Source organism: Rhineura floridana, chromosome 16 (genome assembly GCF_030035675.1).
Source record: "Rhineura floridana isolate rRhiFlo1 chromosome 16, rRhiFlo1.hap2, whole genome shotgun sequence".
Taxonomy (NCBI): domain Eukaryota; kingdom Metazoa; phylum Chordata; class Lepidosauria; order Squamata; family Rhineuridae; genus Rhineura; species Rhineura floridana.
In genome coordinates, this window is record NC_084495.1 from 39,045,595 (window position 1) to 39,067,793 (window position 22,199).

General features: G+C 47.4%; 1 protein-coding gene across 3 annotated transcripts in view; it reads right to left on the reverse strand.

Moving 5' to 3' along the window:
- The window catches only part of GABRA3 (gamma-aminobutyric acid type A receptor subunit alpha3), a 57,866-nt gene that overhangs the window by 30,086 nt on the left and 5,581 nt on the right, over nucleotides 1-22,199 (reverse strand). For 2 of the 3 annotated variants that reach the window (XM_061599098.1, XM_061599099.1), the window contains exons 2-3: nucleotides 18,882-19,012; nucleotides 12,707-12,831 (exon numbers count right to left, since the gene is read on the reverse strand). In XM_061599098.1, the coding sequence (XP_061455082.1) occupies nucleotides 12,707-12,831; nucleotides 18,882-18,970 (214 nt within the window). In that variant the 5' untranslated portion in view covers nucleotides 18,971-19,012. Of the gene's footprint in view, nucleotides 1-1,100; nucleotides 1,171-12,706; nucleotides 12,832-18,881; nucleotides 19,013-22,199 lie in introns of those variants that run through there. The other variant, XM_061599100.1, reaches the window with a different exon arrangement.

The following is a 22,199-nucleotide window of genomic DNA, read 5'->3' on the forward strand; positions in this document are numbered from 1 at the left end:
TCCCCCAGGCACCTGGTTGGCCACTGTGAGAACAGGATGCTGGACTAGATGGGCCACTGGCCTGATCCAGCAGGCTCTTCTTATGTTCTTAATGCCCATCGGCTGATCTTCCTGTTGCAGAGTAGTGAAATTAGGTATTTGAGTGTCTGAGTGAGCTTTGTGTATTTGAATCCTTGCTAAAGATTACACCTTCCCTGGAATTAGTCAATTGCTTGGTTGTTGTTGTTTGTTGTTTTGACTTTTGATTCTGTTATATTTACTGTATTTATATATTTTGCTTGTTTTATCTTTTATGTACACCGCCCAGAGAGCCTTTTTGGCTTAGGGCGGTATATAAATAAAATAAATAAATAAATAAATAAATAGTCAGACTGAGACTTTAAGCTTCAAAATAAGAAATAACTACTTTATTCTGGAAGTACATACTTGGTATGAAAGAGTTCTACATCTAGCTAACTAGCTAAGTTGGAGATGCAAACACTAAGTCTAGTGTTTGCCCTCATGCTGGGAGAAGAGGGAGAGACAAAGAGAAGATGTCTGCTCTCCCTCTCAAGAGAAAAGAAGAAGGAAGGGAGGAAGGAGATATGGTCAACATCCTATGCATATCAGTCTAGCAGGAAGGGAGAGACAGCAGGAGGTCAAAGGATAGGTATTAGCCTAGCAACCAGGAGGTCTCCTCTCTAGCTACCCTTTTAAAGCCCATGCATCCTCAACCCACAAGCTCGAGTTGAACCATATTCCAACACTTCCTTCCCCATAACTGATACTCTCAGGGAAGCTGACCGCTCCTTCCAAACTCTCCTTCCTGCTTCTTCTCCCGGACCTTTTTCTTTTCTGTTCTCTCACCTGCAGCAAGAGGGCCATGAACAGGTGCCTCCATCCTAGCAGGGCCTTTCCTACCCTCTGGGCGTTTCTTTCCATAAAGTAAGCTTTTCTTATTTTACTAAGTCGGAAGTCTCCGATTGCTGCAGAGTAAAAGCCCACAGCCTGACTCTGACAGCAACCAGCCCAATCTCCCCGAAGCTGGGAGGAAAGCCCCGCTGTTTCTCGGACAGAATGAAGCCCAACGTTCTTCGGAAGTGGAATGAACCTGGACTAACCGGAGCGCAACGCTAAGGATGTTTCCTCTGAAGTAAGTATCCCACTGTGTTCAGCGAGGTTTACTCCCAGGTAAGTTTGCAGAGGACTTTAGCTTTGAGCTTTGTATAGTTTTGGCCGGGAGTGGCCATGTCACATAGCAGCAAAAGGGTCTTGTTTGTGTGCGGATTTTTTCAGCGCGCGCGTGTGGGTTGACCTGCACAGGTGGGGCCGTGAAATGGCTCGCAAAGTAAGCCTTGCAGAGGGCGGTCTTTCCTAAAAGCTTTGATCAGGAAGGGGAGGGGCAAATACTTCTCTCAAGCCCGGAGGCAGTATAAGCAGCCCTTTCTTGCGAGCAATGGTCGGTGCGCCCTGCTCCTCACGTCTTGCTGGCAGCCTGCCTTTCCATCAGGGCGCCGGGTTAGCCCCCGCGGCAGGCAAGCAGGCAGGCAGGCAGGCTGCTGGCCTGGGGGACCTCCCGGTCTGGTCTAGGCTGGGGTGAGCCCTGCCCGCGGCGGCGAGGGTGACTCCGGGCTTGCGGGGGCTGCTCCACCCTCCTCACAGCCGCCGTCTCCCCCGGCCAAACGCGCAGGCGGATCTGACCCCAAAGCGGCGGCCTGGCTGGTTCTGTTAAATTAAATGTTGCACATATACTCATTTGTTTATATATTCATTTTTCATTTTTTAAAAAGGCATAATCAGTTTTAAACGAGTAAGAGGATATGAGTTGGTGCCTTTGCACACTTCTAAAAGCATTTATTTCCCCTGCTGCAGAAATAAAATAACTTTTGAACAAACACAAACTTCCGGAGTGGCCCTAGCCCTCTGCTTAACACTGTACACATCCTGGGTTTACTAAAAGAAAAGAGTTAACGGGGACATAGACTGTGTTTGTCCTTCATGAAGAATGTGAAAAACCACAACAGGGCTGAAATATAAATTCATGTTGTGTCTCCTGGGAGCCGCTTCCAGTTTGATTCATCCCCGGAATATTTGGGAATTCAAATGCAAGCACATCTTCCCCAATCACTGTTATTGCAGACTTACTCTATATCTGACTTTGAGCTTAGATGTTGTCTCTTTTTCAAGTCACATAGGGCTCTTTGCGTTATTGGACAGAAAGGAAAGTTATCTCAAGGGACACCTGATACCTCCCCATTTACAGAAGCAAATGGAAAGTAACCCACCTCTGAACATGTTGGAGAGGAAGGGTTCTGGGGCACTGGTTCAGAACTCTCTCTCTCTCTGTGTGTGTGTGTGTGTGTGTGCGTGTGTGTGTGTGCTGTGCTATTCCTTGGCTGATTTAGAGGTTGGCATTCCATAAGGACATCAGCAGAGCATGGCTGCTCAGTCAGGCCAAAGTCCCATCGAGTCCAGCATCCTGTTCTCATAGTGGCCAACCAAATGCCCATTATGGGAAGCGCACAAGCAGGACCCAAATGCAACAACGTTCTCCCCATCTGTGATTCCCAGCCACTGGCATTCAGAGGCATACAGACTTCGACAGTGGAGGCAGTCCAGATTCTGCTGTTGCCATAATGGGAAGATTTCTGGATCATGCAAAAGGAGCCTGTTCAAGCGGAGCCAATGTTCCCCTTCCTTGTCCTTTGTTGCCTGAAGGAAGGAAGCTGCATCAGCATTCCCCGCCTGCATGATATCCCTGCAGTTGCATATCTTCTGACTTCTTTGCAAATCACATCCATTTTTCTGATTTGCAAATTAATTATATGTGTCCTCCCTTGCCAAAGTACATTTAATGTTATGACCTAAAGAGAACTCTCCTAACAACTGAGAGTGGGAAAGGGGGAAGCACTTCTTTTCATAGCCATTGGGGGAGAGGGGGAAGGATTCTTGACATGGCATCGCAACCCACTTCTTGCTGGGGTTTGTGCATGCTCTGTTGGAGTAGCCACAAACAGCCCTCTAAGCTCATGAGCCCCACTGAGTGGGCTCATCCCCATGTGCATGGGGATGGAGCCTTCATTTCAGCAGGAAAGGAGGGTGCTCCTCCCTCCCCCACTTTTACCCTACAATTGCCCTCATCACTATTGTCGCTCTCAGCTCTTGCACCATGACTAGCTTTTATGGGGGGGGGAGAGAAAAGTGGTAATCACCACCCCGTTAAGTATTTCTTGAGTTGAGCCAATGGGCTGGCCTTTGGACTTCTGTCCGTTGCACTCTGGACTGCAGTATTTTACATTCATTTTAAAAGTCTGGCAGCTCACCTGGACCATTAACAGGCCACTCAATGGTCTCCACAGCTTTATTACACACAACTCGAGAGGCAAGTGAGTTGCCTTGCCAGGCATTGTGTGGCTATAACTGGGAAGTGCTGCTGTGCATTCTGCTGCTTTGCAAAAGAAATAGAGACTAACAGAGAAACAGAGAAAGGGCTGCTGGTCAATTGCTTTGCATGCAGGTCTCAGGTTCAGTCCCTGCCTTTTGCATCAAGGCAGATCACTCAGAGCCAGATGGAGTTCCCTTGTTATCACCACAATGCGCCAGTGCAGGGAGGGAGGAAGCAAGTCTCTGTGGCCCAGCCCAGGTGTGCTGTCTCACCAACCTGGCTTTGCTTTGGGGGCAGAACAACAAGTGCAACACCTCTGACAGCAGCAGTAGACAGCTATTCTGAACAGACATCTTAACAATAGACTGCCTTTTTCCTAACCAGGTAGCGCCTAAAGAAGAATTGTGAAGAAATGATTCTTTTCCTGGCTTCTATTGCTTTGTTTCTATTTTCTTGGCTGCCATTTGGCCGCCATTTTCATGCCCTGCTACAGAGCATGTTCTACACCAAATGTGGGGAGCCTTTGGCCACCCAGATGCTGCTGAACTGTCGCTCTCATCTCCTGCCATCCCTGGCCATTGGCCATGCTTGCTGGGGCTGATGGGAGTTGTAGCAATATGGCTGCCCATTAGCTACCAGGCCAAGTTCGGTTCTAGTTTTGGTGTACAAAGCCCTATACAGCTTGGGACCAGGACACCTGAAAGACTGTCTTATCCCTTATGTAACCCAGTCGATCACTGCGGTCTGCGGGTGAGGGCCTCCTGCAGATACCATCCTATCAGGAGGTCAGTTTCACACAACATACCAGGCAGACCTTTAGTGTGGTGGCACCTACCCTGTGGAACTCCCTACCCTTAAATATTAGACAGGCTCCATCTCTGTTATCTTCTTGGCGCCTATTGAAGACCTTCCTCTTTCAACAAGCCTTTTAAGTACAGTAGGGCCCTGCTTATATGGCGGGTTCTGTTCTGGACCCCCGCCATAAAGCGGAAAATGCCATAAAGCGGAACCCCATTGACTTTAATGGGCCGTGTCACGCGAAAATGACACAAAAACGGTGCAAAACATCACAAAAGGGGAAAAAAACCCTTTAAAATTGAAAATGAAAGGCGCCGCATCAGCGGAACGCCTTAAAGCAGGGCCCTACTGTAGAGACCTTATCTCCAGTCTGCGTCTGTGTTGGAATTGCTTTTTAATATGTTCTTAAACTTTCTTTTGTAAAATGTTTTTAATCTTAGATGATGTTTTGAACACTTTTTTAAAGTAACATTTTTGAAGATGTTTTGTTTTAATGTGTTTTAAAGTTTGTTTTTATGATGTTTTAATGTTTTTAGTGCTTTTGTTTGCCACCCTGGGCTCCTGCTGGGAAGAAGGGGTTATAAATCAAATTAACATTAACAACAACAACAATAATCTGGAGGGCCAAAGTTCCCCACAGCTACATGTCTCTTATCATGGCATCTCCCGGCCAGTTTGTATCAGTTCACATTGACAATACTGCCTTTATAATAGCTGCTTCTCGGTATGCTTCTATTTCAATGTGATGTGTTTGTTTTAATATTCAGGGTCTTGGAACACTGATTTTCTAGTACTGTGATCAAATGCTGCAGTATATGCAGCAGCAGCAGCAGCAGCAGGGTGTTTGTATTACTCTTGGTCCAGAAAAGAGTTAGGTCCTCAAGAGGGCCTTGCTGCCTCTTTTTGCTCTGAGGCGCTCCACCCTAAAGGGAGGATCCAGCTTTCTGCTTATTCATCACAGTTACCATTGATACCTTCTCAGAGCTTCAGATGAAAGCCTCACTCAGCAAGGACTTTTCGAAGGTCAGGATCTGTTTGTGGAAACTTTAGGGGAGATTTATTTATTTTCCTGCAGTTGTGAATCACATCTACAAGGTGACTTTGAGCTGAGCACTTCCAGAGTCTCTGGGAATCACCCACCCTTATTTCTGTCATCTTTCCTGCAACCCCATTTGTCTCATTCTTCTGGCTCGAGTTGTATCCTGTCATAAGGCAGAGCCAAAAATCACACTTTTCTTGGCACCCAAATTCCAACCTGCCTTTTGCTACCATACGATATGTGGCACCTCTTCTGAACGCTGCCATTACCAAATGCTCTATCGGCTTCTGCTTCTGTCAGGCAAGGTTGTCAGGATGTGTCTCCAAATGCTCGGGTGTCCTGTGGTAGGTCAACAACTGCAGTATGAGGGTGGGCACAAGGTGGCAGGCACTTGAGTCACACAAGCACTTGAAGGCGTTCGCTCGGGGCATCTATTCCCCTTGTCTGGCTAGTGACTGCAGTATGTTTTTAATTTCCACAATGCCCCTCATGGCCTGCATCCAGTGAAATGGTGCCAGCCACCCTGTCAGGCCTCTTTACAAGGGCTGAGCACCATGTAATGTTTTGGCGCATGCGAATAACTAAGCCATGCACCGGCACCTGAGCATAAACCCCATCACAAGAAGGGTCCTTAGCTGTGCATTAAAATTAGGATGTAAAGCGTTATGTGTTTATCCTGGACACCAGGAAACTTGCATGATGTTAGTCTTTTCAAAGAGTGCCAAATCAGCCCAGAATATAACTCACTGCAATGGCACCAATCATGTGTCTACAATTTTCTCCTTGGCAGTTCAGAGTGCTTTGAAGGATGCCAGTCAAAACTCAACTCCTTCCTAATGTGACAGCCTTAAACACTCCTAGCACAGCCACCAGGGCAAGCAGCAAGATGATGGCACTGCAGGGAGATGTACAGAGAACATTTCGATCTTGCTCCCAGAAACATGGAGGGCTTTTAAAAAATGCATATTTGCAGGGTCAGACAGTTATTTTCTGCTAGGTAGGCCTAACTTATCTGAAGTTTTTGTTCTGTGTGTGGGGAGTTTTTGGCATTCTCTTGCAGCATGCAACATTTTTGCACCCTGCCTCTGATGTGTCACTTGGATCTTTGGGTTCTGGGGCTCTTCTTTTGCAGGGCCGTTGCTTGTAGGTCTAGATTGTGTAAGGCTGACCAGTGGCGGAGGCGGGGGGAGTTGATGGCCCTGATGTGTTGGTGGGGAGGAGTCAGATTTGATGAGCTTTGTGTTGCTGGCTGCTCTTATAATCCGCCTAACTGTGCAAAGAAACATTCATGCCGGGATGGCCTCTCCAACCCCATCTGGCCACTTCTGGCGGCTTTGGGTGGTGGGGCTTTTGGTACTTGTTTCATGTATTTTGTAATACGTGGATTTCTTTAGATAAAGTAGGCTATAGATGTTTTAAAATAAATAAATAAGCATGCAGACTTCCCATCACAACAGACATTTGTCCCTCTTTCCTAAAGCCAGCTACCTCCATTCTTTTTCTTCTTCGCAGGGCTAGTTCCTCCCAGGGGCAGCAGGCTTATCCTACAGCAGTGGGCACGAGGGAGTCTGCTCTTGAGGCAGAGCTACAGATTCAGAACCAGGAGTGCAGTGGCAAATTCAGAAGTGCAGGGTCCCTTCATGATAGTCACACCACACCCCCTCACAGCCACACCCCTCGCTTGCTTGCTTGCTCTCTATCATCATCTCAACACTCCTCAGTCCTTACCATGCATGCCTTCTCCCACAACAACAGACGTTCCTAGGAGCCAATCAGCATGAAAGGGGAGTGTGTAAACTACTGAGAAGAGTCTTCTCAGTGGCTGACTCACCTCCTTTCACTCGGATTGGCTTCAATCAGCAGGAAAGAACAAGGAAGCAGGTTAGAAGACTCTTCTCAGTAGATATAGCATAGTCCCTTTTTATGCTGATTGGCTTGTAGGACACTGGAGACACAGGGACCCTGCTGGGACCCTGTTCTCAAAAAAGTAAGGGGGCTAAGACACCCCCCCCCTGAAACCCTAGGACTGTTCGGTATTATAAAAATACCAGAAAGAAATAGGAACTAATTTGGTTGGTCCTATTTCTTAGCAGAGATATAAAAATACAAGCAGCCGAATGAGAATAAACCAGCACCACCTTTCTCTATATAAACAACAACAGACACAATCTTTTAGGTAAAAGAAAAGAATGTTTACTTACGACCTCATATGTTAGGAACATAAGCTCAAGAAAATAGGAGTCTCAGTTCATTTTAGTGGTTTAGTATTGATGCTCTCAGAGAGAGCATCTGTGCCATGCGGCCTCTCTCAATGGTGGATAGATCAGCAAAGGAGAATATTCAAAAATCCCCCAGGACAAAGGAGGAGGAAGTCACATCATGGTAAAACAGGTACATGGGATATTTCCCAAATATCCCTTAAAGGGAACATGCAACATTTGCCTATTCCAACAGGGACGACTACACCCCGGTTTGGAACTGGGCTATGCACAATGCCAGCCCAAGCCATTTTGGGTCCTGACACAGATCCCAGGTGGCTCCCCAACCTCTACTAAGCCCAACACTTAAAAAAGCATTGTTGTGTCACTTTGGATTCAGATTCAGCCAACATCTATTTCCCCATTCAACAGCCCTGACTGTGCAGCTAAGGAGGACTTGTCTGCCCTCAGCAAATGCCAGCCAGCCTCTGAAGAGCTGATTCAGGTGCCTCCCTAAACCCGGAAGGCCAATAAAAGAGAGTCAGGTATTTGATTATTGGTTACATTCTTCTGACCACATTCCTAAGCATCTGCTAAATGAAAACATAGTGAGGCACCTTCATCCTGGTATTTTAATCCATAATTTTCCTTTTCAATAATCCTAAGGGACCAGAGTGGAGCTCTTGGCTCCACAAATTCTGTTGCACCCTAGCAAAGCCAACTCATAACTTCAGGAAGCTCAACAGAGACAGTATTCATCAGCCTCCCAGAAAACACTAGAAATTCCAAACGTTTAACATAGAGCTGTGTGGCAAGCAAAACAGAATGTCCAGAGCAACACATCTGATGCCACCAGTGCAGCCTGCATCCACCGTTGCCTCTCTGGCAGTTCTTCTCTCCTTTCCCAGTCCAGGAGGTCCCAGGACTTCCATGGCCTCTGTCAGCCTCTCCTACTCTGACCTGTTCATATAGGTGCTGTTGCAATACTGGTGTGTCAAGTTGTCTTACAGCCTGAATCTGGTGTGTGCTAAATACACCTTTCTCCGGTTGGAGCTCCTGCATCTGCCTTGAGTCAGGCCCCTTGAAAGTTTGGGCCACCTCAAAATGGGCTCATTTGGCCTCCTCCAGATGTCAGCTGTCCCTGCTGCAGCTCTCCCCAAATCAAGCTCAAATGAATTCATTTGGACCCCCTTTTAACTGGTCTAACTCTTTCTGGACCAGATGAGAGAGAGGTCACTCATGCTCTGCCAGTGTTTCAACTGTGGGATTGATTCTGCCAACACTGGGTACTGTGCAGCATCACTGTTCTCCTTGTGGCACCATGGTGGAAAATGAGAATGTGGTGGAGAGAAGTTGTGCACATGTGTGGAGAGGAGGGGGAGGAGGTGCAGATTCCCCAAAGGGCAGTGGGCTGGGGCAGGAGGTCTCTGGCTTCCTGGACAGAGGGAAGCCCTGAACCTGATCTGGAAGTGGGCTCTTAGCAGACTGAGCAGTGGCCGTGCTGTTGTCCCCCCCATGCACCCTTCTGCCCCATGTTACCCCCCCGTCTGTCACTTCCCAGCCCAGAGAGGCTTGCTTCCCTCCTTTCAAAATGGAAATCGACTACCTTCAAGTCGATTCCGACTTATGGCGACCCTATGAACAGGGTTTTCATGGTAAGTGGTATTCAGAGATGGTTTCCCATTGTCTCCCTCTGAGGCTGAGAGGCAGTGACTGGCCCAAGGTCACCCAGTGAGCTTCATGGCTGTGTGGTCATTCGAATCCTGGTCTCCCAGGTCGTAGTCCAGCACTCTAACCACTATGCCACACTGGCTCCTCTCAGCAGTTGCCAAAAAAGCCATGGCATTGCCCAGCCCTACAGAGGGGCTCTTGAGCCCCTCTTGGGTGGGGACAGGGGGCTCTTGTGAATGGGAGGCTGGTGACAGGCTTGGGTGGGGTGAAGTCTGAGGGGGTGGGAGCAGAAGGCCCATGCTGCCTGTCCTGAGTCTGGATGAGGGTCTGCTGTTGCTAAGGAGACTCCATCCCCCATTCTCCACAGAGGCAAAGCCTTGGGGGGTGTTTGGGGGGCAATGACAGCTGTAAGGTACAAGGTGCAAGTATGTGTGTTCTTTCTGCATTGGGCACATCAATGCCAGCTTAGCTTTCTTCCCTAAACATTTCCCAGTTTTGGGAGGCCACACCAGGGCTGCTCATCAGTTCTCAGCATCTCTCTCTCTGGTGAGCAGCAGCGTTGCTATGGCAGCATCGTCAGGCCATAAGCTAGGAGTCTGTCTCTGTGATGCAGACACACCCGTACACGGCCACTGTGCCATCTTCCTGGAGTTGGCAAGGAGTCATCCAAGTGGGCGGGAGCAGATTGGGAGGATGGTGGGGCTGGGAAAATAAACATGCAGAGGGTGGGAGGCAGCCCTATCAAAACACACGTCCTGTTTACAAACATCCTTCCCAACGCCTGCTCAAAGTGGCCAGAGCAGCCTCTCGGAGCAGGTGGCATTTGGCAGAGATCAGATGGTCTGTGGTATCACAGGGCACCCTCAGCATTGCATGTCCTGGCAGAGGGCTCGGGATGTTTGTAGCACGCCTGTACATACTTTGCAGGGCATCCAGGACACAGGGCACCTCAGAGTTTGACTCTTTCCCTGCACATCCTTACCTTTTCATTGTTCCCGGTTGGCCTTTTTTAATACAGGAGGCTTCAATTGGAGTGGCTTTGTGTTGGGCAATCATGCAAATGTAAAATTTGTGTTCACTGGGGAGATGCACATCCAGGTTTTCTTCTGAGCTTCCTCCCATACTAGCTTCTTCCTGATACAGTATGACACCCCCAAGGAAAGACCAACACATTTCTCTTAAAGTCTATCTGTGCTACAAACCTATACCAGCTTTATGCTAGTTTTGTGGCTGGAACTTCTCGTAGGGATTGGAACCTGGCGAGGGTGTTTTTGAAAACTGTTTGCTGGAGAATCCGAGCACACACACCCTTCCTCCCTTCCTCTCCCCTCCAAGAACTACTGTGCTGAGTGTTCCCTCCCTAGGGATAACAGGAAAAGCCCCCTAAGCTTGAGTGTCCATGTAGATTTTATTTATTTATTTATTATTTGATTTATATCCTGCCCTTACTCCTAGCAGGAGCCCATGTGTGCTTCATGTCATCATGGGTGAAAACACCTCTTGGAGATGTGACCGTCAGCATCTTTATTTTACAGGTGGAGGAGCTGAGTCAAGAGGAGCCAGAGGGCTGCATCTCATGCATCTCACACAGACACAGAAGAATTCTCTGGAAACTCCCATTCCTCTGTTGTATAGGTTGCAGATGTCAGGGACAAAGTGAATTTTTGTGGGGGGGAGTGGATGCATTTCACAAAGGCAGAGCACTATATTGTCCAGGAAACTCTAGGACAGAGACGGTGAACATGCTGCCCTCCAGATGTTGGTGGACTCCAACTCCCAACATGAAGTTGTAGAAGCAAGGTAGCTCTCTCTCTCTCTCTCTCTCTCTCTCTGAGACCTGCGCTCTCAAGAAGCACAAGTCCCAGACTTCTTAGCTTCTTCTGGCCAATCCCTATCCACATCAGCCAGGAGAAGCCAATAAGGTGTGGCATCAGGAGGGAGGGACAAACACCATCCTAATCACGTGCTCTGGAGAATCTTTGGGGACAGAGAGGCAGTTAGCATTGCAAAGAGCACTTATGGGCCTCAGAAGAGATGGAAGCAAATGGATTTGAGCTGTGACCTCCAGTGTCAGTGGAAGAACTGATGCTAGACTCCCCCCCCCACCGCCCCAGGACTAGGAAGTAAATTTGAAGGAAGAATTGTCATTCCATACATACTGCATTAGTTGGCATACATAAACTATTCCATACTGCCATGACTGGCTATATATGCAAATCATGCACTGGAAAAACACACAAGGAGCTTAAGCGAAGTGATGTAAGGGAGCTTGCAGATGCAAAACAGTCCTCCATATTTTTTTTCAAAACAGACAAGAGGTTGTGGAAGAGAAGAGGGGCACATAACCAGTCCCTGGCAGGCCCAGAGATGTTTGGCTCCTCTTGCACACCGTTCTGTGGCTCCCTTGTGCCAGAGTTCCACTCTGCCTTCTGGAAACCCCAAGGGCTTGTTTCATAGGCTCTGAGAGACCAGCATCACACCCAGAGCTGTTTATTCCCTGCCTAGGTGTCACTGACCTGGCACAGAATGCAAACAAGGCATGGGGCATACATTCATCCCATGGCAGGTCCACGTTCATATAGATTCCAATTTAACCACAAACCGATTTAAGCCACAAGTGTCAAAATACACAAATGCAGGAGGGAGCCACCAAAGATGGAAAAAACCACCCTCAAGAATGCCAAGGTCAGTCACAATGCAGTGAGAATGGTTGTCCAACAGAAGCAGTTTACTAGTGCCCAACATGTTTCAGGTCTGAATGTTTTCAAGGGCAGTCTTAGAAGAAACTTTGAATCCAAAATCCCTTTGTAATCTTAAGGCAAAGCAAATGGAACCTTCTAATTTCACTTGCAGCTTCTAACTGACTACAAACCATTTTTACTGCATCGTGACTGACCCTGGCATTCTGCTTTCCTCTTTTGGTTTTCTTACAAGTGCCAAAATGCCTGGTGGGTGGTGGAGGTTGGCAGGGCTCTTAGTGGTCCTGGAGGCAGGGGACAGAAGACAGACAGTGCACAATTACCCAACCCACACTGATGCTAGATGTGGCTTCCCCAAATGGCAATGACAAGCTGGAAGCCAATGGGGCAGTTCAACCCTGACAGACTGTGCCTGTTTCTGTGCTCCCCAAAGGACCCACACATACATCCCTTCCATCCATGACTGGGGGAGGCAGCAGCAACATCTTCCCAATCTGCCCAAGCGAGTTAGCATGTGCTGCAATAGAGCAGGAGGCCAAACACCAAGTGCCTGAGCTGCCCGCACTGCAGCCCCAGGCCTTGCAGCAGACCTTCCTGTCTTCATCACCTTCCCCGTCAGGGGCTCTGAAAAACAAAAAAGGCAGCAGGGTGCATGGGAGGAAGAGGCAGCCTCTGAAACTGGCAGTTCATTATCTTGACAGTTGGGCTGAAGAATCTCAAGTAATCTGCTGGAGATGATCTCAGGAAAGCACAGTTCCTCAGCCAGAGGCTCCGGGATCCAGCGCTGGCCCTGAGTGGTTGCTGCTCTTGAGCTGAGGGGTCCAAGCTGCCCAAGGGGCCAACTTCAAGGGGAATGTGGTCAGATTGGAGGGAGAGTCAGTAAAACAGCAGGAAACACTGTCAAACTCACATACACAACTGATTATAATGGACTGACCTCCAAGCCCAGGTCGCAGCCGGTTGTCATAGCCATCCAGCAGCCGGTCCAGGATGCGTGTGAATATGGTGATGTTATCCTTGTTGTCATCATCAATAATATCTGGGCCATGCTTCTGAGCGAGTCTGCCACATGCAGGGAGAAAAGGGGGATTCAGGTCTGTCTTCTCTGAGGAAGCACTGCACCCCCCCAATCTCGCTCGACCCCACTGCTGGCCTGCACTGGCTTTAGATCTTAGCCTGATTTTGCTGCTCCTGTGCCTTTGATTATCCTGGCTGTGCCTCCACATGTTCTTATGTTAACCCCAAACTGGACACAGAGAAACTATTCAGGCGCAAGGACCCCTCTGGACATCCTTTTTATTGCACATTCATGATGATTGGTTCTCATGATGCTCTCAGGGCTGTCGTATGCAATCCCACTTGCCATACTATTTGCACCTGCAAACATTTTGGGATTTGAAGTCAAGCAGCTTCATTTCCATTTGCAGGGCATACCTTTAACTTCCTGCTGAAATCCAATAACTTTTTATACCCCCAAAGTTCTGCTTTATATTTGACCTGCTTTCTTGTGCTACTTCTCCTCCAGAGAGCAATTATGTGGTAGTGATGGGAAAGCATCACAGAACAACTGACAAGGTAGAATGAATCCACTCCTAATGCACTAAGATTTTGTCAAGAACATGTTGCAGAAGAGCCCTGCCATAAAACACTAGTTGGGAGAGGCCCCAGGTTGGGGGCTGCTTTGGGAAGGCAAGGAGGAGGATGGGTGAATTCTAGGACACCTCACAGAGAGGCTGTAGCCGACACTCCCAGATTCTGGCAACTTCTACTGCTGTCTGGGCTGGCAATTTGAGGGGGGCCCTGACATCATCAGCCAGGGGGGCTGAATTTGGCCCAGGGATGCCACTGCTGTTCCCTAATCTGCAAGGGGCTGGGGAAAAGACAACAAAGGAAGGACAACCAGCTGGAGAAGTAGAGAAGTATACACACATGGCGAGGGGGATGGATGACTGGGCAGGAGTACCCCCAGAACGTCATCGTCTGAGGGCTGGCATTTAGCAGGGGTGGATCAATCAATGTCTTATCGGCAAGAGAGAAAGAGATAAATGACTACAAACTTGGGAGGGATAGCTAATACCTTGGAAGACAGAAACAAAATTCTAAGGAATCTTGATAGGATGGAGCATTGCGCTGAAAACAACAGAAAAATTCAGGGATAAGTGCAACGTTCTACACCTAGGAAAAAGAAATCAAATGCACATTTATAAGATGGGGAATACTTGGCTCAGCAATACTACATGCGAGAAGGATCTTGGAATTGTTGTTGATCACAAGCTGACCATGAGCCACAGCGATGTGGCTGAAAAAAAGGCAAATGCTATAGTTTCCAAATCACGTGAAGTACTGGGTCCCTTCTATTCGGCCCTGGTTAGGCTTCATCTTGAGCAGTGCATCCAGTTCTGGTCACCACACTTTAAGAAGGATGCAGACAAAGTGGAACGGGTTCAGAGAAGGACAACGAGGACAATCAGGGACTGGAAACAAAGCCCTGTGAGGAGAGACTGAAAGAATTGAACATGTTTAGAAGAGAAGACTGAGGGGAGATATGATAGTACTCATCAAGTACTTGAAAGATTGCCACACAGAGGAGGTCTGGGATCTCTTCTCGATCATCCCAGAGTGCAGGACATGAAATAATGAGCTGAAGTTATAGGAAGCTGAACATCAGGAAAAACTTCCTAACTGTTAGAGTGGTATGAGAAAGGAGCCCATGATCTAGGGAGGTGGTGAGCTCTCCCAATGCTGGATGCATTTAACATGCAGCTGGCCGGTCACCTGTTGGGTAGGCTTTAAGTTAGATTCCTACACTGAGTTGGGGGTTGGACTTGATGGCCTTATAGGCCCCTTCCAACTCTACTGTTCTATGATTCTATGACTTGGAAGCAGTATCTGCTTAAGGCAGGTGAGCAGAGCAAAGGCACAGGCTGGGGAACTCTGCAGGGTTGGCAGCTGCGGCTTGGCAGTACCCAGTTCACAGGTGAACAGAGAGCAGGTGTGTGTCTGTGGGTCCTTAGTGCACAAAAAGCAGATCTGGCAACCACATCATTGCCTCACCACAACAAGCAACTATCTTCTTTCCCCGTCTTCCACTTCTAACCAGTATTTTTTCCTTCATTAAAGGTAAAGGTGTCCCCGCACTTGTAGTGCGAGTCGTTTCTGACTCTTAGGGTGGCATCTTGTGACGTTTACTAGGCAGGCCATACATATGGGGTAGGATTGCCAGTTCCTTCCCCGGCCTTTCTTTACCTCCTAGCATATGCCGGGTACTCATTTTACTGACCACGGATGGATGGAAGGCTGAGTGGACCCTGACCCCTTTTACCTGAGATTCGACTTCCTCTTTCCGTTGGAATCGAACTCCGGCCGTGAGCAGAGCTTTTGGCTGCGTTACCGCCGCTTACCACTCTGCACCACGGAGGATCTTCATTTCCTTCATTAACTGGACTGTTAGATGATATGTCCATTAACCACTTTGTCAGATGGTTGCATTCGAATATTTTATACTTTGATAGTCATTCCACCCTCGATTAGCCTGATTGGCGGCTAATTTGTCTGCAATGAATTGCAGTTACAAAGGCATGTAGATCCAGGCAAAGAACTACTGAGGCTTTTCAGGGAAATTTGTGCCTTTAATCAACAGCTTCCTATTTGCATTCTGGTCATTTCATTGCTTCTTGTTCAGTGTGTGGGGGATTTGTGATCAATGGCCCCATAACTGCCCTTTGTTTAGTCAGGTTTTGTTGCCTCTGTATGGTTGTGTTAAGTTATGGGGTGACAGAGTTAGATAAACATCAGGGTTTATACTGTGGAAGGAAAAGGAGGGGGAACAATCATCACTAGTTAGGATTTCTCTTCTGCCAAATCTTCACTACCCCAGGCCAGCTGAAAATAAGTTTGGTTTTACTGTGAAAGGGCTTGCGTACACATAGCTCTTGCAGTTGTGGTGTGAACAATGCTAATGCATCCCGTCACTGTTGGATGCCTCAGCCTGTGCCAAGAGTGTTGGGCAAGAGACATTGCAGAGTGCTGTGCTGGTGCTGGAATCTTATCTCCAGTCAAAGGATGTCCAGGCCCTGTTTGTTCACACAGAAACAGAGTGCCGGTCTCACTCCAGATTCACTTTGGCTTGCAGCTTCCTCGCCTGCTCATGTTTCTGCCCCTGGTCCCAAAAGGCATGCGGATTATTGGCCATTCTTCTTCTTCCCCAGAGATGGGGGAGGTAGGTCCTGCCATTCTTGTTTCATGTTTAATCTCACTGAGAATTGTTTTCTCTGTGTTGAAATGATGTCAGCACACAAACAGATGCTGTAGAGCTACATAAGGAACCATTTACAAATGGCCAAAAAACAGCAGGTGAGAAATAATAAGATCAATGCTTAGGTGCACATCACCTTCTGTGACAGGCAGCGTGGGCTATGCCACCAGAAGGCAGATGCCAGAGGAATCAGCTCACCTCCACTCATGAGCAACCTGTACAGCAGTGTGTGTGTGTGTGTGTGTGAGAGAGAGAGAGAGAGAGAGAGAAGGATTTCTGTTCTGGCATGTTTACCAGCTGGCTTTATCTCTTGTAGCCCATCCTGGATCTGTGTTCTGAGACAAAAGTATGATAGAAATGGACTCAATATATAAGGTTTCTCCTCAGGCAGTGCTCCCATCTTCACTGAGGCCTCAAATGGTGTGGGACTACTAGACCATGAGGCCTACTGGAGATGACTGCACTATTTACTCTAGCAAGCATCTCTGCTGGAGCGGAGAGCTTTGCCAGGTGATCAGCTAAAGCAGCCTTCCCCAACCTGGTGCCCTCCAGATGTTTTGGACTACCACTCTCATCAAACCCAGGTTCCCCACCAACGCTACTGGCCAGGAGGTCTTGCTCACTACGAATATTTGCTTTCAGAAAATGCATTGTGCTGCCTCTGGTAGTGGTGGTAGCAGCAGCAGTAGTAGTAGTAATAATAATCTGGCAAGGCATTCCTAGAGATGGCATAGATAAGGCAAAGAGACATAAATTAATTAATGGAATTAGCTGCCACAAAATGTAGAGATGGCCACCGGATTAAATGGTTTTAAAAGGGTTAGAGATAAATTCCCTCCTCTAGGATGCACACCTTCACGTGGTGAGGGGGTCTGAGTGTTAAAGAAGCTGAGAGCAATTCCATTAGGAGTCTAGACCAAGAGACTAGACTCCTAGCAGGGACACCCAAGGTGGAATGGTCAAAGCTGAGACACCAGACTAAGATGCATCCAAACTCAGAGGAAGGCAATAGTAAACCACCTCTGAATACCTCTTACCACGAAAACCTTATGAACAGAAAGGGTAGAACAAGAGCCCTATTCCAAAGTTAAAGGAAAATTTAAACCAAGAGTAGGGATGTTGAATAATCAACAGGGGAGCATACTGACTGATCGAGATGAAATAAAAGGAAGATGGAAGCAATACACTGAAGAACTCTATAAAAGACATGCAAGGATGACAGATTCATTCATGAAGGAACTGTTATAATGAAGGATGAGAAATTTTAGAATGTGAGTTGAAAGCTGCTCTTAAAATACTTGAAAGAAACAAATAACCAGGAACAGATGGCACAGCAACTGAGTTACTACAAGTTACTGAGAATGAATCTGTCCAAATTTTGACAAAAAATTGTCAACAAATATTGAAAATAAAAAATGGCCCACAGACTGGAAGCTTTCAATATAGGACGTTGGGCCCAATGTCCTGTAGGACCCTGCAGAGTTGCATAGCAGAATGGAGAGTATTGAGCGAGCTTGAGTGTGTGTGTTTGAATCTTTGCTAAGATTTTACCTTCCCTGTAAATTAGTCAGACAGAGACTTTATGCTTTAACATAAGAAAAAAACTTTTTCACTTAGCACAGAGTTAAACTATAGAATTCACTCCCATAAGATGTAGGGATGGCCACCAACTTGGATGGCTTTAAAAAGAGGATTAGAGAAATTCCTGGAGGATGGGTTCCAATGGCTACCAGCCACAATGGCTATGTTCTACCTCCACTGTTGGAAATGGTATCCCTCTGAACACCAGTTTCTGGGAATCATAAGTAGGGATAATGCTGTTGCACTCGTGTCCTGCTTGTGGGCTTCCATTTTGGGCATCTGGTTGGCCTTTGTGAGAACAGGATGCTGGACTAGAGGGGCCCCATTTGGCCTGGTCCAGCAGGGGGTTTCTGTGTTCTTATGATAGGATATTGGGATCCCTCTTCGTTCAGAGGTGTTCTACCTGAGGATTACAGTTGATATGGGGGCGGACAACAGGGAACAGCCATCACCTTCATGAACTGCCCTTGGCCTTCCTGGAGGCCACACTGGCTGGGAGTGATGACATCTGAAGGGCATCCAGGTGGGGAAGGTTGTACAACGCTTAGTTTTAGTTATTTATTATTAAATTATATCCTCCCTCCCCGAGGAGTCCAGGACAGCAAACAACAAGCAATAAAACAATAAAAACATTTAAAACAATTCCATACTATACTATTATGTATTAACTGTCATTCTAAACAACATATTCCAGGCCCCCAGGGCCAGAAGCCACACTCCTCAAAGGAAGATCCCAGCATCATCACGCAGGCAGGAATGGCGAGCTGCAGACTCTGGACAGGGCTCTGAGAATGGAGGGAAGGGGGCACCTCGAAGGGAGGTGATTCACGCTGCCACTCCCCACCCTTATTGCTGCCAGATGCTTTTCATCCCTTTCTCAGACCACTCCAGGGCCCTGGCAAATCAGTCGCCTGCAACTGTCCGCTATGTGTGCTGCCTTCTGTTTTGGACACTGGCACTCCATCTTCCTCTATAGAAGGCCTGACCATGATGGCAAGATTGCCTTGTACACAGCGCAAATGACTTAGACCACCCCTTTTGTAGCGTGAGTGGGTGGAGCTGGCAGCCCTCACTTCCGCTTGTACAAAAAAGAAAATGGGGTTAATGTCAGAGGCTTTTGCTGCAGGATCAGGCTGGGGCTTTTACTTACTGGGGCTTTGCAGCCTTCCTCACTGCAGCCAGTTGTTGGGAGGCACAGTGAGGGAGAAGGAATGCCCCAACCCAACTGCACTCCCCCCATGTTAGATAGTAAGATCCCAGCCTCCTTCCATCTTACCCTTCTGCAGGGAGAGCGTAGGCCAAGAGCAGTATCCCAAGGCTAGTAGTAGAGAGAGGAAGGGCTGCCCAGACCCTTGCCAGGGCCATCACTTCAGGAGGCAGCAGTCGTAGCCAGCAGATCTTCTACACCTGCCAAGGAAAGAGAGAAAAGGAAATGGTCATGAGGACTGCCCTCTCTCCTGGATGGTGGAAGCTTTGGGTGCACAAAGACCAGCTTATGGTGAAGTTCCTGAGGCATATCAAATGTGATGCTTATCAATTTTGCAGATGATATAAGATTAGGAGGGATAGCTAATACCCTGGAGGGCAGAAACAAAATTCCTGATAGGCTGGAGTATTGGGCTGAAAACAACAATGAAATTTAACAGGGATAAGTGCAAAGTTCTACACCCAGGAAAAGGAACCAAATGCACAGTTATACGATGGGGGATATTTGGCTCAGCAATACTATATGTGAGAAGAATCTTGGGATTGTCGTTAATCACAAGCTGAATATGAGCCAACAGTGCAATGTGGCTGCAAAAATGGCAAATGCTATTTTAGGCTGCATTAACAGAAGTGTAGTTTCCAAATCATGTGAAGTACTATTTCCCCTCTCTTAGGCTTCATCCTGAGTCCTGTGTCCAGTTCTGGACACCACACTTTAAGAAGGATGCAGACAAACTACACCGGGTTCAGAGGAGGGCAACAAAGATGATCAGGAGACTGACACAGCTGTATTGTTCTGGGGTGGGATGACAGTGGTCCCTAAGCAAGAAGAATTGGCAGTCCTTCAGAGATCAGTGGTGGTGGGGAGATTGCCTTGAGGAAGGAAAAGTGGCGGAATATCTCACCCAATATTTGGCATATCTGTTTCTCGGGTGACGCCTTTAACTGGGACAGTTACAACAGGGACAAAGACTGTTTTTTTAAAAAAGCTATACTGTTTTGCTTTTCATTTTCCTTATCATTTCTGCCTTCCTCTTCTTTACTTCCTTTGTCACTGTTATCTTACAGTTTAGCATGCATATTTGTGAGAAGGTAATTTATACCAATTTCACCATGTCTCATAACCTCACACTAAAATGACTGAACAAAAGGCAGATTTCTAAGCAACCTTGTGAAATGCTCAGAATTTTGGAGCCCAGGTGCACAAGCTAATGTGCTGGGAGACATCAGTCCTAGTGATGAGGGTGGGGAGGGAGGGAGAGAGAGAGAGGGCACATTGTCTCAGTAAGGCAATTTTGGAAATGCTGACATGCAAAACTGCAGCTTCCTGATAGCCCATCCACACAGGAACATTCTCCACAAAGAATGTCACTTGGGATCGGCCCATTCAGAATACCAAAAACAATGCAGGTTCCCAAGAATCTCAGCACTTGTTCAATTGAGCTCTGAAAGGCTGCAGAACAAAAGATGAAAAATGCTGTTAAGAAACGCTAAAGGCATAGGAAGCAGAAGCCGTACTCAAGTGGGTCATCTTTGCTCTGCGGAGATTTGAGATTCTTATGCACAAAATTCTGTCTTGGCCATTTTTGCCTCAAAGTCCCACCCTCCCTCCTGCCTGTTATATGACAGCCCCACACATGTGTGTGTTATTACTGCCCTTTTCTTGCATAAAAGACCAACAAATCTGATTAGGTGGGCCAGATCCAAAGCTCAGTCAAGAGGTGATGAATTGCAAAGCCTCGTTACACTTCAGGAGACTCTGTCAGTCAGGGGAGCCAAGGAAGAGAGATTTGGTTCAAGCCCTCAGATGATGTCCAGCTTTTCAGGCAGGAGGGCCTGTAGTGGGAAAGCTGTGAGGGTGCCTGACTCCTCCTCTGGAAGGAAATGAGATTTGGAGGATACCTTAACCTGGGATTTGGACAAGTGAGGTTTAGTATACCTGGTCATTTGTCTGAAATGCCCACCTGATTAGGGGAAGGAGAGCCTGGTCTAGCTCAGGAACCCAGTTCAATGAGGTCATAATTTAACCCTTTTATGTGCTGCCTTGGCAAAAATGATCAGATAAATGAGTTTATCTCCACTTTGGGATAACACAGGCCTCCTGCTATGTGGGCGCATTTTAGCAGCTAATATTTGTAATGCAACCAAGTGCTATGCTCTGACTCACTTTCATGAGGCTTCCTGTTTAACTTGAGTCTGTCACATTGAACTACCACCCTGAGCTGATGAAGACAGGTGTACAGGGAATGTAGCAGCTATTCTCCTCTCCACTTGCTCATTCTCACAGATTTCGCTTTGTTTTCACTATGGGCCAAGCAGAAAAAGGGTGAGTGAACCAGTGGCTGGAGCATCTCCATGTCTTTGAAAGTCCTGGAAATTTGCCAGTTGGTTTTCCAAATGGGCAGTGGAGGCTGTTACCTGTTGGGGGCTGGTGTGACGGCAGAAGGCAGGGGGCCCAACAGGAGGTGGACAGGAAAAACTGAGACTCAGGAGGAGGAATCTGACAGCCAGGGCCACCCCCTGGACTGGTTGTTCTTAAGAAGGCAGGCAGGACGGCAGGCTAAGGTTAGTGGACAGGGCCCCTTTCCCCCTAATGGACCAGCCCCTATTGCAGAGGTTGCTGGTGTCCAAGCAGTCTGCACCTTCCCTTTGCTTGTACAGAGCCCAAGAGATGTTGCACAGGAGCATCCAAAAGTGTCCAGTAATAGGAGAGCATCCCTTAGCTTCTGGTACTTAAAGTCACCCATGAATAGAAATGGAAATGGATCAGAACCATGTGGCTTTGTTCCATCGTGCATCCTGCTCAAAAGAGTCTCTCAAAAGGTAGCAGCTGTAGCTGTGCTGAAGCATGAGGAGCCACCATGCACCTTGAAATCTTATCATCAGACTTCCGGGAAGGGTGACTTCGCTTGTGCCTGCTTTTGAGATGGGCTCCCGCCTCAAAAGAAGCTTATTCAGATATAAATCAGTCAGAACATTTTTTTTTTGACTGATGAAATTTCTCCCGGGCAGGGAGAAACGTAGAGATCAACCTCAAAAGCCTGTTTTTGTTGGGAGGACTGGATTTCATTAATTTATGAGAAAAGGTCCAGCCAGCAATGCCGGACGGACTTCCGAACAAGCTCTATCTGATTAATGCGATACGTTTATCTTTTCTTCAAAGAGAAAACGGACTAACAGGCAAGCACCCTTCTTTCTATTATTTTTTTTACTTGGTTTAAATTGTTGCAGCAAAAAGAGATTTGTCAAATGAATCAGCTTTAAAGAACTTCTGGGTGAGCTATAACTCTTCTCTGTTATTCACGAAATTAACAGCTTATCTCTGTTTCTATTGCAAAAAGCTGTCCTGGAAGTGCATTCTAAAGATATAAACAGAAGAGGGATTTCT